The sequence below is a fragment of the Mesoplodon densirostris genome, chromosome 19 (genome assembly GCF_025265405.1).
Source record: "Mesoplodon densirostris isolate mMesDen1 chromosome 19, mMesDen1 primary haplotype, whole genome shotgun sequence".
NCBI lineage: Eukaryota > Metazoa > Chordata > Mammalia > Artiodactyla > Ziphiidae > Mesoplodon > Mesoplodon densirostris.
This window is the reverse complement of record NC_082679.1, coordinates 59,663,169-59,681,294: the sequence shown is the minus strand read 5'-3', so window position 1 is coordinate 59,681,294 and position 18,126 is coordinate 59,663,169. Positions and strand designations below refer to the sequence as shown.

General features: G+C 44.3%; 1 protein-coding gene across 1 annotated transcript; it reads left to right on the top strand.

Moving 5' to 3' along the window:
- Nucleotides 1–8,180: 8,180 nt before the first annotated feature.
- SDR42E1 (short chain dehydrogenase/reductase family 42E, member 1) lies at nucleotides 8,181–17,588 on the top strand. Its single transcript, XM_060085405.1, has 3 exons — nucleotides 8,181–8,265; nucleotides 15,819–15,911; nucleotides 16,475–17,588. The coding sequence occupies exons 2-3, from the start codon at nucleotides 15,844–15,846 to the stop codon at nucleotides 17,586–17,588; spliced, it is 1,182 nt and encodes a 393-aa protein (XP_059941388.1). The 5' UTR covers nucleotides 8,181–8,265; nucleotides 15,819–15,843.
- Nucleotides 17,589–18,126: the final 538 nt, after the last annotated feature.

Below are 18,126 nucleotides of genomic sequence, written 5' to 3'. Positions count from 1 at the left end.
CATCACTCATCTGCTAAAAACGTGTCAAGGTCTCCCCATCTCACCTAGAGTAAAAGCCAAAATCCTCAAGTGGCTCCAAGGCTAGATAATCTAGCCCCTGTTGCTTTTTTTTTTTTTTTTTTTTTTTTTTTTGCTGTACGCGGGCCTCTCACTGTTGTGGCCTCTCCCGTTGCAGAGCACAGGCTCCGGACGCGCAGGCTCAGCGGCCACGGCCCACGGGCCCAGCCGCTCTGTGGCATGTGGGATCCTCCCGGACCGGGGCACGAGTCCGTGTCCCCTGCATCGGCAGGCGGACTCTCAACCACTGCGCCACCAGGGAAGCCCTGCCCCTGTTGCTCTTGATCTATGACTTCTATCCTGTTACTCATTCCATTCTAGTCACAAGGTCCTCCTTGCCGCCCCTCAAACACACGGGCAGGACCCTGCCTTGGAGTCTCCCTCCAGCTCTTCCCTCTGCCTGGAATGCTCTTGTCTACTTGCTTAATTCTCTCACCTTCTCTGATTCCTTCTTCAAGGTCTTCTGCTCAATGCACCCTGCCCCCACTGCCTTCCCCCTCAACCTAAGTAACAAACTCATGGCAACAACAAAGGCTACAGTCTGTCTATCTATCTATCTGCCAAAAATGAAACAGTTGTCATGAGAATGTTGTTCATTCAAACTGAAATATGAAGTCATTTTTTCTAACATGATCATTAAATATAATTTGGGGCATACAACTCAAAAAGAATTCAAATACTTTGATCTGCCTAACTGATTTCACAATGTGGAATGGCTTTGCCAACTATATGATGAATATTTTCCATAAATTGAATGAGGTAAATCTTCAATTACAGAGTTGCTTTAAAATATGTTTAAGACACATGATAAGATTAAAGTATTTTATCAAAAATATTGTGTTCACAAGATTGCATTTGTGTTGAAATGAACACTGTTTTGATTTACCCAATTGTGAGAACACCTAGTTAAACAAGATTCTTCTGAATGGAAGAATAACAGCCATTCCACAGGGCTATCCCACTAATAGGCAGGAAGCCTTTCCCCTGGTATTTTCTCTCTCCTTCCACATTCTCAACACCCCGTGGTCCATGTTGTGCCTTTGGTCCCCAACACCCTCCCCTGTGTTGCCCCATTTCATCCTACTCTCTTACCTAAGGCTCTCTCTCAGCTTTATCTCGTTCCACAGGACTTTGGGGAATGATGCAGGGGCCAGGTGTCTTTCGATCCTGGGAGTGGAAGAATAGAGAAAGAAGGCAGCTCTGTGGTCTGGCTTCAGGATGGATTGTCTAAGAGATGATCAAACCTTGCAGACCACCAAGATTAACTTGCTGACACTCTGGGGTGTTCCTCTGGTTAGGAAGCCATCGGGAAAACACAGTGGAAGCAGAAGGGATGGAAAGACAGAATGAGTCCAAGAGACTTTGCAAGGCAAAATTAAACTAATATGAGAATGAAGGAAAAGAAGGGAGGTATCAAAATGGTACGGCCCAGGACTTCCCTGGTGGTCCAGTGGTTAAGACCGTGTGCTTCCACTGCAGGGGGCACGAGTTCGACCCCTGGTTGGGGAACTAAGATCCCGCAGGCTGCATGGCGCGGCCAAAAAAAAAAGAAAAAAACGGTACGGCCAATGACAGCTATTGCTGGAGATAAGCGATCCACTTCTGGACATCAGGTGAAGATAAATGGACCATCCCCATAAATACATCCCAGTGCCAAATTCTTACGTATTTGGGAATCGTCAGCTTGAGGTTCAGAGTTGAGACGAAGAGAAATGCAATGTTCCTTTAAGTGAAGGATGTGAACATAAAAGAATAAAAGGCGCAAGGTTCAATCTTAGGTTTTACACAGTTAGGAGCTGGGAAGAAAATACAAAGGAGCCAAAGAAAGAAAATGGAGAGGAAAGGATGAAGGAGGAGGAAAGGGAGGGGAGGAGACAGAGAAGAACATAAATAGGGAGTGTTAGTTAAAGGAGAAGAGATTCTATAGGAAAAGTTTAGGATAAGCAATATTGTCTGTGACAGAGTAATTCCAATGCATGACAGCAAGAGAGGGAAGGTACTTTGCAAAGAAGGAAAATCTAAACAAATGGTCAATTTTAATTTGTCTTACATAACTGAATCCCTAATGAAACATCTGTGCAAGAATTACATTTAGTATCATGTAGTGAACTCATAGCATTCACAACACCGTCTTTGGTTTTATGGATGCATCTGAATAGTACATATGTTGATTTTCAAGAAATGCCACCTGAATGTTCCTTACAAACAAAGATGGAGAAATAAAGGGAACTTCATCTCTGTACTGGGCACCACCTAGTTACATTATATTGTACTGCCATGGTCTCTGAGGGAGGAAAACATTTGGGTGTGCTGTGGGTTAGGTAAACACTCGCTAAATATTGATGCATGCATAATTAGACTGACTAAAATAATCCTGGCATAAAATTGCCCTCACGGTTGGAGGAGAGACAAAATGAAGTAATTTGAACATGAAAATTAATACATGTCGACCCTCGGTTTTCAATGCAGCTAAATGAAAACCACTTATTATTCAAACCTCACTTTCCCTCCTGCTTTGTACTTTTATCTCCTTGCCCTAAGAAAGAAGGAGGGGACAGGAATGTCCCAGTGGAAAAGCCATCCTATCTAGATGGTGGAGCAAGAGAATTATGTTTATTTTTCTACAGCAATGGCTCCTAAACTTTTACATGTATTGATTTTGCCACCCATGACACAGTTTCATGGGCATATGTGGGGTAACAGGCCATCCTGTCCTCTCCCACTCAAACAACATTGAAATTATGAAACTGGCATTATTGCAGTTGTAATCTTTTTTAACTAATAGCTTTATTGAGCTACAATCCACAAATCATACAATTCGCCCATTTAAAGTATACAAATCAGTGGTTTTTAGTATTCACAGAGTTATGCAACCATCACCACATTTCATCACCCCAAAAATACGTACTGGTATTTCCTGGGATCAGTTTCCAAATAAACTACTTGCACTTGAATCCTTGCCTCAAAGTCTGCTTCTGGGGAAGCTCAAACTAGGACATGTTGTTTTCTCTCACAATCCAATAGCCAGAATTCCTTGCAAAGCCTATTCTGAGATTCATCACCCCCTCCTAAGGGACTCCTCATATACAAGAAGGAAATATTGATGGGGTTTGTTCTTCATTTCCTGAAAGGAATTCAAAAGAAGCAGGTCTGGAGCAGATGTCTCCTGGAGGACAATCCCCAGTCATTGTGGGGATGAGCGTCTTTTATAACCGGCTTGTTGCACAGCAGTGGGGAATGGGCAGCTGAATGATAAACGTAACTGCTGTGGTTGTCATTCCTAGGATTGTCTTACCTCTCACTGCATTGTCCCATGCTTGGCATGATGCTTAGAACACAGCAGGTGCCCAACACATGCTCTCATTTAATAAAGATATCCTTTGCAGACCAAGCTGAGTTCCAGTCCACAAGAAGGGAAGAAAGAGGGCAAGCAGTTTCTTTTTTAAGCTTGTGATGCAGAAATTGCACACATAACTTCCACTCACACTGTATTGGCAAAAACTTAGCCACATGCACACATCTAGCTTCGGGGGAGGCTGGTAAATGTTGTCTTTATTCTGGATGATCATGTGCTAACAAAACCCTATTATTACAGAAGAAGGGAAAGATATATTTTGGGTAACAACTAGCAGTCTTCCACAAAGCACACGTTGGTTTTGTTGGTTGGTGTAGTATGTTCTTTGGTTATATGCCAAGAATCCCTGCTGTTTAGAAAGCCACATCTGACATGTTCTATAATAATCTTTCTCTGTCCAGTGGTTGGGTGGGACTGATTCCCATCTGTGGTAGGCAGAATAAAGGCTCCTACAGATATCCAAGTCCTAATCCCTGGAACCTGTAAATATTACCTTCCATGGCAAAAGGGACTTTGCAGGTGTGCTTGAGTTAAGGATCTGGAGACAGAGAGATTATCCTAGATTTTCTGGGTGGACCCTAAATGTAATTATACGTATCTTTATAAGAGGGAGGCAGAGGACGACTAAACTATAGAAGAGAGAGAAGGCCATGTGACAACAATGGGAGCAAAGAAGGACTTGAAGCCCTATGTTACTGACTTTGAAGATGGAGGAAGGTGCCAGGAGCCAAGGAATGCAAAGAATATGGCTCTGTAAACTGCAAAAGACAAGGAAACACATTCTCCTCTAGACCCTCCAGAAGGAACCAGAGCTGCCAACACCTTGACTTTAGCCCAGTGAAATTAATTTCAGATTTACAGCCTCCAGAACTGTAAGAGAATAAATGTGTACAGTTTTAACTCACCAAGTTTGTGGTAGCTTGTTACAGTAGCCATAGGAAACAAATATACTATCTCAAGGCAGATGATAATCCAGTTTCAGTCAATCAGAATATATTATCTCCAGTGTTTGGTTAAGAGATAATCACATGACCCATGACTGTCCAATCACAGTCATCCCTGGGACTTTTGCTAAATGTCACAGAAAAAAATCGTCTTTCTCAAGGATCCAAGGATAAGGAAGTTGTTGGCTTTGGTTGCCAATGAATCCCATCTTGTTGCCCTAGGAAGAGAACCACTCAAACAGTAACAAGGGGAGCTGAGAGATGGGGAGACAGAACTCTGATGATGTTTGAGGCCCTGAAGCTAGATCCAACTTTTGAGCTTCCAGTTATAGGAGCCAATCATTTCTGCCTTTGATTTGCCTATATTGGGATGGATTTCTATGATTTGCAACCCAAATAGACCTGATTAACATGGTTGGTATCTACATTCTTCAATCTCTGAAAACAGTAAAGAACAAAAGTGGCAGAGGTAAGCTTTGCTATCTCCGGGGGTCTTTTGTGACCTACTAAGAAAGCTCCAAATACCTGAGCCCTGAGCAGAGAACTGTTGGCCAAGATGCTCAAAATAACATGTAGTTTTAATTAGCACTATTTAAACTCTTAGTTTAATCAGAGAAGGAGAAAGAAAAACCATTGACCCAAATAGGATGCTTGATAATTCTGAGTAAGTGCTGTAAATGCTTATAAGAGAATGTTAAGATGCCTAATTGCTGAATAAATGAACTATAAACATTCATTTTGTTACTTGGAGAGTTCTTTAATATGTAATGGGGAAAAACAGTGTATGAAATGCCCTGTAAGTGATAAATGCTTGTTTCCTTTGCAATTGAAATTGAAATTTCCTTTCAATTCTTGAAACCATTAACCACCATTTAAATGTAACTTTTTTTTTTCTATTTATTTCTCCCTTTTGAATCTTTTTCATTAGTGGAAGAAAATAGGTTTATCCAGGAGATAGAGCAGCATAGTAGAATGAGCATGGAGTGGAGAGGGATTTGGAGTCTGAAGCCTTGGCTTTTAACCCCAGCTTTGCCAATTACTAGATCTGTGACCTTGGGTAAGTTGCTGAATCTCACTTGGGTTCCAGGTGTAGCATGAGACTGCTGTCAGGAATCTCTTACGCATATCTGAGAGTTGTAGTGATAAACACCTTTTAAGGCAGTATCTCTCAGTCTTTACTGTGCATAGGAATTCCCTGGGGACTTCCAAATTTTGAAAGACTTTTGTGGATTCTTGTTACATTTGGAGTGGGACCCAAGATCTGCATTTTGAATAAGTTCCCAGGTGATGTTGATGTTGCTGCTTCACACTTTGGGGGTAACAAGGTTTAGGGTGTCTTCCAGGCTCACAATGATTTTCCTTCTCTAGAAACTGCCTCAGCTTTTAGTGGTGGGCTATTCATAGTTGTTCTTGTACCCCCTTGCCAAAGCTGATTACAGTAGAGGTGATTTCTGACCCAACCTCGGCCAAAAGAAGTTCTCACCTGCAAATCCGGTTTTGAACAGAGACAACCAGAGCTGGGACATTCATTCACTTGCTCGTTCATTTGGCAGTTCTTTTCAAATTCTCTCTGTTCCAGATACTATAATGAGCAGTGGGGATATACCAGTCAATCAAGTGGGTCTCTGTGCTCATAGAGCATTCACTCTAGTAACATACAAGATAATTTCAGATAAGCTAAGTGCTTTGAAGTGATTGGCAAATTTCAAGGGTTGCAGGAGACCGACTTTAAACAGGCGTGTTGGGGAAAGCCAAGCTCTGCCTTCCCTTTCTACGGTGACCCTGGAGACCACATGTTGAATACAATGTCGTAACAAATGAAAGAAGGCTGGGTCCCTTGTGATTGTGTGCAGGGGAGCCACTCACCCCTTCTCTGAAGGCTAATTGGACTGTGATGAGAGTGAGAAATAAACTTTTTTTTCTCATTAAACCACTGAGATTTCAGGGTTTATTTATTACAGAAGCTAGAACTGTTTACCATAAATACACAAATTGTTAAACTCTTTCTGAGATTCTAAAAGTTGCCCTTTTTCACTTAAATTAGCTAGAGCTATCCTCTACTACTTGAAACCCAAAGAACCTTAATGGATACACTTTCTGAGAGAATCTGATGAGCTAATAGGTATAGTAAAGTACAAAGTGTTGGCCATCTGTGAGGAACTATAACAGTAAACTGATTTTTCTGAAATGTATCCACTTTCTGGATATATTATTAGGGAGAAAAACTAAAAAAGCATTGACATATAAACTCATACTGAGGTCAGTTTCTTTCTCTGGTCATTTCTATCTTAGAGTTCTTATTCAGACCTTTACAAAATCAACTCACTAAATTGCAGTGGAAACTAAGGAAGTAATTATAAAGTTTATAATTTTCCCTTCAAACATAAGTGCTTAGATTTTAAAAGAGTCCTTGGTGGCATAATAATATTAACATTTAAATTTGTCACAACTCTTCTTATGGGCCAACAACATGCAGTAAATCTGGGCAACCCTTAGAGGACCCTGAAATTCCCCAAAGGAAATCTGTCTTACATACTGCATCCTTGGAGGAATCTTTTCTTCCTTGGCTACTGGTCTGAAGAGCATGTTGCTGGTCACCTAGCCCCCTCACTAGCCTTCCTCTTCTCCTCTTCTAATCTTTGTACATCCAGGGCAACCAGAGAAAAGCTGTTCCTTAAGACTACTTGGTACAACCATATCTCAGTCTCCTAAGACTTATGGCTGAACCCCAGTTGAGGACAAGACAGACAGACAGACAAGATCAGAGAGGCCAATACTGGGGACTTAGCTTTCCTCACATGGCCTTCATTAATTTTTATATCCCAGGGCTTGAGGTTTTCCTTGTGACTTTGTGGTCCCAGTGAAAATTTAGCAGTAAATGACTTACTTCATATGAGCTTCTTTGATGAAATCCTTCCCAGCCAGGGGTCAATTCATGTGTGTATGTGTGTGTGTGTGTGTGTGTGTCTGTATGTATGTATGTACACAGCGCCTGCAACTTTCCATAGAACCAGACTCCTCTGACAAGGAGACAAAATATTGGCCTCTCCGGGAGACTTCTGAATGTGGATGCCAACGTTCCTTTCTACATGGTTTTTTTTTTTTTTTTTTTTTTTTTTTTGCTGTACGCGGGCCTCTCACTGCTGTGGCCTCTCCCGTTGCGGAGCACAGGCTCCGGACACACAGGCTCCGCGGCCATGGCTCGCGGGCCCAGCCGCTCCGCGGCATGTGGGATCCTCCGGGATCGGGGCACGAACCCGTGTCCCCTGCATCGGCAGGCGGACTCTCAACCACTGCGCCACCAGGGAGGCCCTCTACATGGTTTTTTAAGTCTTTGGCTCCTTCAGCAACAAAGGTTAGTCGTAGCATCATTGCCTGCTCAGTGATCAGAAATGGAACTGTAAAAATAGGGAAAACATGGAAACTCAGAGAAAGAGATTTTAAAAGATACATGCGGAGTGAATATTCAGGAGTCTGGAGAGCCTCATCCATCCACCCATCCATTCATCCATACAAGCAATAACTGATTGAGCTGAGCCCCTCCTATTTATCAGGCACTGCCTGTGCTCAGCGTTGGGGGTACACAAAGACGGAGGTGCAAGTCTAAAGCAGAAATTGGAGGTAGTTACAGCAGTAGAAGTGCTCTGAAAGGGTTCCCGCGAAGCTGGAACACATGGGTTGGACACGTTGGGGAGATTCATGGAGTGAGCATGATGCATAGGTGATGGTGGACGAGCAACCTGCACATCATAGAGATGCCGAGACCTCCGCGCTTCCTAGAGAGGCCCGGAAGTGGAGCCAGGTGGCCGGTCTGAAGGCTCCGGCGCCGAGCGTGGGCGGCGGCGATCGTGAGAGGCCAGGTTTGCAAGTCTTCGAGCAGACCCGGCGTCGCTGTCGTTTTCTGCTGCTGTGAGTGGGCCTGGGGAGGGAGGGCCGCTCCTCCGCGGGGACCTGGGCCCGGCTGGCGGGGGCGCTCAGGCTCGTACGCGCGTCTGGGCCCGCGGAGGGCGACCCTGCCCGTACCTGCGCCGGGTGGCAGCCCAGGTGGGACGAGCCCACTGGTTTCTGGTACGGGGCGCGGTCGTGAGTGATGATGACCGAAGTCCTCCCCTTTTTAATTCTCTCGGATTCCAAGGAGCGGGGCTCAGCGTGGCTTTCTAGAATGTCGTGAAGGTCTCAAGCACAGGCTAGCTTCTGTTTCTCGTTTTCTTTCTTTTTTTTTTTTTTTGCGGTACGCGGGCCTCTCAGGCTCCGGACGCGCAGGCTCAGCGGCCATGGCTCACTGGCCCAGCCGCTCCGCGGCATGTGGGATCTTCCCAGACCGGGGCACGAACCCGTGTCCCCTGCATCGGCAGGCGGACTCTCAACCACTGCGCCACCAGGGAAGCCCTCGTTTTCTTTTTTTTCTTTTTCTTTTTTTTTAAAGGTATCTGGGCCCCAAGCTCAGAGCTTTCAACAAGCATCTGTATCGAGCTAGACTTGATTCACATTTTTAATTTTCATCGCACTTTGGGGGTAAAGATTACCTTCTCTTGATGACAAATGATTCTGGTTTTCCATTTAAGTGGCCATGTAAGGTTACCATTTAAAATGAACGTATTTATTGTTAAAAGATAAGTAGTTTTAAATGGAACACAATAGGGAAGACATAGTATCAGAGATACCAGGTGTGACAGAAATTATGAACGTGGGAAGTGCACAACACTGCATTGTCCCAAGCCAGCTGGGGACTCCTACAGACCTGGCTTCAAGTCCTAGGTCCAGCTCAGCCACTGAGACCTGCATAATTTGTGGACCAGTTTGTTTGTTTCTTTCTTTCTTTTTAAAAGATTTTTTTCCAACTTTACTAGGATATAATTGACGTATAACATTGTGTAATTTTAAGGTGTACAGTGTGATGACTTGTTACGCCTATATCGTGAAATAATAACCACAATAAGGTTAGTTAACATCTCCATCACCTCACAGAATTAGTTTTTTGTGTGTGTATGGTGAAAACTTTAAAGATCTACTCCTTTAGCAACTTTCAAGCATGTAATACAGTATCATTAAATATGGTCCCCATGCTGTATATTAGATCCCCAGAACTTAATTCTGTCTCATAACTGGAAGCTTAGATCCTTTGACCAACATTTCCTCATTTCCCCCATCCCGCAGCCCCTGGCAACCACCATTCTACTCTCTGTTTCTAGAGTTCAGCTTTTTTAAGATTCTTTGTATGAATGATATCATGCAGTATTTGTCTTTGACTTATTTCACTTAGCACAGTGCACTCAAGGTCCATTTGTGTTGTCACTAATGGTAGGATTTCCTTCCCTTTTCAATGGCTGAATAATATTCCATTGTGTGTGTGTATATATATACACACACACCACATTTCCTTTATCCATTCATCCATTAATGGGCACTTAGGTTGTTTCTGTGACTTAGCAATTGTGAATAATGCTGCAGTGAATATGGGGGTGCAAGTACCTTTTCCAGGTAGTGATTTCATTTACTTTGGATATACTTATGTGTAGGCAAGGTCCTTAACCTCTAAGCATTTTCCTCATATCTGAAAAGCTGAGGATAATAACTACCTCAGAAGATCGTCCTGAGGCTCCAGTGGTAAACCTTAAAGCACCTAGCCCATAATAACTAATAAATGTAGCCATAGTTGTTATTTTCATTTTAGCAAGGAGGAAACAGGATCAGAGAGGTTCAGTGACTTTGCCAGGGTCACACAGGGAATTGGTGGGAGAACCGAGACTAGGACCCAGATTTTCTGATTTCTAACCTAGGAAGCTTATCCCTGCCTCCAAACTCTACCTCATGGGAGGGGATGGGGCGCCTCCTGCCTCCCCGCTGGAAATTGGAAGGACCCCTATCACGTTGCAGAATATGTTAGCTGTTAAAGCCCCTACAGGATTCTGGTCAGCACTGACTTGGCTGCTTCAGGTCAGGGACTCTGCACAGCCCCGAGTGCTTATTGTGGTTGAGACGTAAGCTGTGGAGTCAGACGCGCCTGGGTTCCAGTAGGTACAGCTCCCTAGGCTTGTATGGAGTTTATGTGGTAGTTTGGGAAGCAGGTGGGAAATACCAATTATAAAATTATGTAATTACTTTTATCATAAGCATCATGAATAATTGCAAGGATCTTTTGTGCAACAAATATCTAGGCAAAAGGAGTTTGAGTGGGTAACTGGATGAGAAGATAAGGTGATGAGAATTAGCTTCCCTGCCCACCGTCAGTTGTATTCAAAACTGTGTGTGCAAATACCACTGTTTGTCATGAGTATATCAACGTTCCACTTAATGCTGTGCCCTTAGTTTTCTTCCCAAATGTGTTTGGCCTTTTAGGTTTTGCACCTCACATCCTTTTACCTGTATCAGGGTGACTCTCCTTATTGTTTCTAACTACTTCTTCATCTTTATGGCCTTGACTGCTTTGTATTAAACACAAATAACTTTCAGATCACATATGGAACTTGAACAGCACCATTTCTAAACCCTCTAGTCTCAATATACTTTCCTGGTCTCAATACAGTAAGAACACAGTTACCTTTTGCCTCTGGTCAGTACTTGGGCAGTAATTTAAAACACACCATCAAAGGGTTAAACTACCTGGAGATATTTTTATCTTCCTTAAAGTAAATACAGTAAATTTTTGTTTTTATGAAAGCCATCTTCACTTCTGCTCTCTGTTCCGTACTCTAGTGGCACCTAGGTTTGTATATTGCATTATAATACCAGAGAGTTAGTAGCATCTTCCTGTTGAACCCTGGAGATTAAGGAACTGTGTGCATGTTAAGGTTCTTATTACTGATCCTTCGCATTTAATTAGGTCTTTGTAAATCTAAAGTACTCCCAGTCATTTTTATGAGTTTCTTCTCATAATTTCCCTGTGAGATGTCAATTTTATTACCCTCGTTCTATCTTAGTATTATCAAGGGGTCAGGCAGATTTTAAATTTCATTTTTTCTTGTTTGTAATTAAGATTCCTTTTTTTGGATCGTGTACTTAACCTTAACCTGTATCTGCTAAAATGATGGCTCAGATCCAATGTGACCCTCCCCCCCGACCCAGAGGGAAGCAATTACTGAACAAAGCCACGTTTTGGAAGAGCCTTAAAGCAACTGAGATTATAAACACTGGTCTGAGTACCCAGCCCTAGAAGGAATCAGGTGGAAACTAATAAAACAGAAGCCATGAAATCTGAAAAACCAAGCAGCTGATTGAGAGAAAACTGTGTACCCTCTCTTTCTCCCCACTGGCTTAGTGTTCATGGGAATTTCTTTTGGTTGCCGGCAAAATGTGTTTGCAGGGATTTCTCTGTGCTTGTTGACGCAGGGAACCAGGAAAGGAGGAGGTGGCCTCTGGGTGATACCGTTCGTTAATGGCTGGTCATCTGCGAAGGTTGCAGGCTTCTTTCATTGTTGTTTGTCTTATGAAATTATTACGTTTTCCTTACTTGTCACCACGCCTCTGACCCTGCAGATCAGGTCAGTTACACAAGTTCTTGCCCCAGATCATTCTGGAACAAGTTGGAAGGAAATGAGGTATAGCATGAATAGGCCTGACAGGTACTCTGAAGCATTGATAATTTGAACTTGTACATTCCTGGCATGATTGATGTGCACATGAGCCATGACTGACCTGGTCTTATGACTGGACCGGAATGTGCAGTTTTAAAAAACAAAGGACAATGAAAGATTAGGAAGAATTTTTGTTGGAAAATTTTTAACTGGGCTCTTTGAGGCCTTGTCCATTTTCTGATTTCCTTACAGAGGAATTCTTGTGGAGATGCTAAGAATATGTTAACCTTTTTTATCTGGCATCCTCTTAAGGAAAACCCTGTTAACCAAACAGAGCATTTCTAAAACCCGTGTGGGCTGTTTTGGTTAATGACGTCACCTTCCTCAGACGTCACCTGGGCCCTGCCTGCTGCCTTCTCCTCATCCTCATTTCAGCTGAGCGCACTGGCATTTCCCCCTCATCAGCCCTTGCCTAGACTCTTTCCTCCTCCAGGGAAAGCTTAATCTTTCACAAGGACCAAAGTGAGCCCGATGTTCCGTAAACATACAAAGACCCTCTGTTGTCTAGAGCAGCGGTCCTCAGCCTTTTTGGCACCAGGGACCGGTTTCGTGGAAGACCATTTTTCCACGGACTGGGGGCCAGGGGCGGGGGCGATGGTTAAGGTGGTAACGCGAGCGATGGGGAGCCGCAGATGAAGCTTCGCCCGCCCGCCCGCCGCTCACCTCCTGCCGTGCGGCCCAGTTCCTAACAGGCTGTGGACCGGTACTGGTCTGCAGTCCAGGGGTTGGGGACCCCTGGTCTATAGAATAGAGTTCAGGCTCCCCCAAAGGGGATGCCAAGCTGTCTCCAAGCCGACTCCAGCCATCTTTCCGCCCTAAATCACCAGCCACGCACTTCGGCTTCAGTTTGCACGCCCCGTATCGGTTGCCCAACACAAGCCCACCCTGTTGCTCTTCTGTTCATGTGTGATGCCCCCTCAGCCTGTAGTAGCCCTCTGCCTAGCCTCAGCCTGCCTCCGTCCTCCCGTTGTCCCCGGTCTGCTCTAGCGCCTACTCTTCAGTGAGGTCTTCTCGGACCTGCCCTTCAGAATCAATTTCTCCCGTCTCCCTTCGACCTCGGTGCTCCCCCGGCACCTGGTTTATACCAACATTATTGCAGTCATCTTGGTTTCTGCTTTTTGCCATGTACTTTAGGTATTTGCAGAAGCTTCTCTCCTCCAGCATAAGCTCCAGAATGCAGGAATTCTGTCTCATTTTGCTGTATGTCATTTTCACGCCAGGACTTTTCTTTTTAAGAGATAAGTTAAATTAAAATGGCAACATTGATTGGCATACATAATAACGACTCTTAGACACTGCAGTGCCCTGCATAATTTGTGCCCATCGTCATTTTACTAAATTGCGTGTATTATTTCACAGTGTTCAAAATCATCCATAAGTTCAACAAATACTTGTTGAGTATCTACTGTCTCCGAGGTTCTGGTGGGAATACGCCAGTGAGAAAGGCTGAAGGTCTCGGTTGTCATGGCACCTATTTTCTTTTGGAAGGAGATCGGTAGTCAAAAAGGAAACAAATAAATTTAGATAGTGAAATGTGCGATGGAGAAAACAAAGCAGCGCTTAGATAAGCTCTTGTAGAAGGGGTGATCAGAAACGCCTCTTTGCGTTGAGTAAGTAGCCCTTGAGCAGACCTAAATATGAGAAGGATGCAGCCAGGCGAAGATCTGGTGCAGAGGTGGTTCACACAGAGGTGAAGCAAGACGTGTGTGTAGACCTCAGGGCACAGATGAGCTTGGCATCTTCAAAAAAGGGGAAAAGTTCAGGTGGCTGGAGGGTAGAGTACCAGTGGTGGAAGAGTGAGCTGAAGTCAGAGAAGGAGGTTGCCACCAGGTCATGATGGTGACAGTAAGAAGTCTGGGTTGAGATGTCAGTGACTGACATCTTTTGTGTTTGGAAGCAGCATCTGTTAACAAAGTCACGTGATTACGTTAAATGGTGGAATTGACTACAGCAAGTTTTATGGCTACTCCAAATCCCAGTGGGAGTGGTCTGCACTCCGAAACTAATAGAAACATAAGGTCACTGTTGGGTATATTAAAGGGGTGCCGAGACGTTCATTCTTTACGGGTTTTCTTGTAAGCACAACAGTGGCAATTGCTTCATCAAACCTTGGGACTCCATCAGCCATCCTCCACATCATTTTGCTCAGTTTTCCTAATATTTCTCACTCTTCTGCATACCCTCAAACCACTGAGACAGTTACTTGCTGAATCTTGTCTTCAACTGTCACACCAACTGATTTCTGCATGAATGATCTGATTGGCTTTCCTGGCGCTCAGATCTCCTTAGTAGAGTTTTCCAGAAGAACCCAGCAAACTTTTTGTAACCCTGTGCTTTTGAGAGACCTAATCATGGTATGTGGGAATGTAAGAGAAAAATCAAATCCCCAGACTCTAGAGGTTGAAGAAAAGGAAATTCAAGAAGTGACATCCGTGGAGCACCTGCGCTATGTCAGGCATTTTTCATACACTATCCCATTCAGTCTCCATAAGCCTGTGAGCTTATCATTAGCTCCGCTTTTCAGATGCAGCAACAGGCACAGAGGGATGAGCTTGTCCAAGTGATAGGGCTCTTGGTTGCTTGCAGTCTCCCTGACTAACCGCACCGCTGAGTGTCTCCAGTGACTTGAGTGAGTGTGTATGTGTGTGTATGTATTCCCAGCGCATTTGAGGACCTGCATGCCTCCTGTTCCATTTCTTCTTAAGTGGAAAGAGTTGATTGGCCCACTTTTTGCTTGTTCTGTCTTGTTTTTGAGAGAAAGGGTTCTTGGAGCCTTGATAAAATAATAAAAAATATAAAATATAAAAATAATTATTATTTTAGCATAGAAGCGGAGGGAGGGAGAAGCAAGATCCCCATAGGTATTGAGCACATGCTGTACTTAGAAGATTTCCTGGGTGGGGGAACATGGTTTGCTACACAAAGGATGTTTTTGTCCCCCCCCAACACCTTTTTTTTTTTTTTTTACATATAGGGTTAATAAAACACCAGTTTCTTTTAATATTTATTTATTCATTCATTCATTCATTCATTCATTTATTCATTTATTTATTTATTTATGGCTGCGTTGGGTCTCTGTTGCTGCGCGTGGGCTTTCTCTAGTTGCAGCCAGCAGCGGCTACTCTTCGTCGTGGTGCACGGGCTTCTCATTGCGGTGGCTTCTCTTGTTGCAGAGCACGGGCTCTAGGTGCACGGGCTTCAGTAGTTGTGGCTTGCAGGGTCAGTAGTTGTGGCTCACGGGCTCAGTTGTTGTGGCACACGGCCTCAGTAGTTGTGGCTCATGGGCTTAGTTGCTCCGTGGCATGTGGGATCTTCCCGGGCCAGGGCTTGAACCCATGTCCCCTGCATTGGCAGGAGGATTCTTAACCACGGCGCCACGAGGGAAGTCCCAAAACACCAGTATTAAACTGTGCTGTAGTGTGCTGTTTAAAAACAAAGATGTTGGAAATTGCTTTAAAGTTCTGTCCTGGATTTTTTTCTGGTGTGTGGGGAAAATGCCTCTCCCTACCAAATGTGAACGATTTCTTTTCAAAAAGGCTCTAATGTTTTCCGAGGATTCAGAATAATGCCTTACATTTGGAGAGTGCTTTGTAGTTTTCAAAGCACTCCTATGTACGTTATCTTATTTAACCTTCACATTGACCTTGCCAGGCAGTCAGGGCAGGTATTACTGTTCCCATGATTCATAGGAAGAAATGTGAAGCCCAAGAAGTGAAAGGAGGGGTGTGGGGAGGAGTTGGTTAATGTCACAAAGCCATGACGGGAACCCAGGTCTTAGCTTTTCTTTCTGCTAGAGCGTATTGCCTTTTTGTTTTTGTTAACCCCAAATGAGGGACAATCACATTTGCATCTGGATCAGTAACAGTGATGCATACTACTTTCTTATAGGTCCAGTTATCTTTGACTGCCATATATGGATTCCCAAAAATCTCTGAAGGAAACAGTCCTCGTTACGGGAGGAGCTGGCTATTTTGGCTTCCGGTCAGTGCATCTGCAAAATATGTCCATGGAATTATTTTATTGGTAGTTGCTGGGAAAAGTATAGCTTTCAGCTCACACTAATGCAGTGTAGATTTTTACTTGTTTGTACAGTGTTAAACCAGGAATGAACCGTGTTGCCCACGGCTCAGATACTGAAATGGAGAACTACAGGTACATTCTGCTTTAAGAAAAATTCTTTATAAAGCCATTGAATTTGGGAGGGGAGATATGCACACCACCGAAAACAATTTAACATAATCGCTGTTTTTTCACAATTACCTTATCATTCATAAATATTCTGAAGAATAGATGGTGGGTCCTAGAATGGGGGGTGGGGGAATGTCGACATCACCGTCTGTGAAGATAAAGCCTCTCTCATTTTAATTTAAGTGAATGTGAAGATTCTCATTTTTGAATATTTGCATAAGTAAGACTTGTACCAGTGAACATGTAAAGTGAGGAGCTCAGGATAAGCCAAGAAGACTGGGAAAATTATTTTACACACTTTTCCTCGGCACAGCTTAATAGTGCTTTGATCTAACTTTTACTCTTGCTTGTTTCAGCCTAGGCTGTGCTCTGAACCAGAAGGGAGTCCGTGTGATTCTGTTTGACATCAGCAGCCCTGCTCAAACCATTCCAGATGGAATCAAGTTTATACACGGAGACATCCGCCACCTCTCTGACATAGAGAAAGCCTTCCAGGATGTGGATGTTGCTTGTGTGTTCCATATTGCCTCTTATGGTATGTCAGGGCGCGAGCAACTGAATCGAAACCTGATTGAAGAAGTGAACGTGGGGGGCACAGACAACATCCTCCAGGCTTGCAGGAGGCGAGGGGTGCCAAGGTTAGTTTACACTAGCACTTTCAATGTCATCTTCGGAGGGCAAGTTATCAGAAATGGAGATGAATCTCTGCCTTACCTACCTCTTCACCTCCATCCTGATCACTACTCTCGGACCAAATCTGTTGCAGAGAAGAAGGTGCTGGAGGCCAATGGTACAGCCCTGGAAAGGAGTGATGGGGTCTTGAGAACCTGTGCCCTGAGGCCGGCTGGCATCTATGGGCCTGGAGAACAAAGGCACCTCCCCAGGATAGTAAGCTACATTGAGAAGGGCCTGTTCAAGTTTGTGTACGGAGACCCCAAGAGTCTGGTTGAATTTGTCCATGTGGATAACTTGGTGCAGGCTCACATTCTGGCTTCAGTGGCCCTGAAAGCTGACAAGGGCCACATTGCTTCTGGGCAGCCCTACTTCATCTCAGATGGCAGACCTGTGAACAACTTTGAGTTCTTCCGGCCTTTGGTTGAGGGCCTGGGCTACAAGTTCCCATCCATCCGCCTGCCCTTGACTCTCATCTACTACTTTGCTTTCCTAACCGAGACGGCCCACTTCATTCTGGGTCGACTGTACAACTTCCAGCCCTTCCTCACCTGCACCGAAGTTTACAAAACCGGCGTCACACACTATTTTAGCCTAGAGAAAGCCAAGAAGGAGCTAGGTTATGAGGCTCAGCCATTTGACCTCCAGGAAGTAGTAGAATGGTTTAAAGCCCATGGTCATGGCAGAAGTCCTGGAAGTCGTGACTCTGAGTGTCTTGTTTGGGATGGGCTATTGGTCCTACTCTTGGTTATAGCGGTTCTTGCATGGCTGCCACCTTCTGTGATTCTGTCAGTGTGAAGGAGGAGCTAGAAATAAGGAGCTGATCACACTTGCTGAGATGGTTTTCAAGAAACACAGGTTTGGGGCTTGGTGGTGTAGTGGTAAAGAATCCACCTGCCAATGCAGGGGACGTGGGTTCAAGCCCTGGTCCAAGAAGATCCCACATACTGTGGAGCAACTAAGCCCGTGCACCACAACTACTGAGCCTGCACTCTAGAGCCCTCGAGCCACAACTGCTGAGCCCGCATACCACAACTACTGAAGCCCGTGTGCCTAGAGCCCATGCTCTGCAACAAGAGAAGCCACCACAGTGAGAAGCCCGCACACCGCAACAAAAATCAGCCCCCGCTCGCTGCAACTAGAGAAAGCCCACATGCAGCTATGAAGACCCAACGCAGCCAAAAATAAATAAATACAGAAAAAGAAAAAGAAACACAGGTTTGAAAAATAGATGGACAGACAGACAGATAGATAGATACCTGGTGTCAGACTCCAAATCGCTGCTTAAGAATAGATTCTTGGATTAAGTTTCATTTCCCACCTCCTTGCACAAATC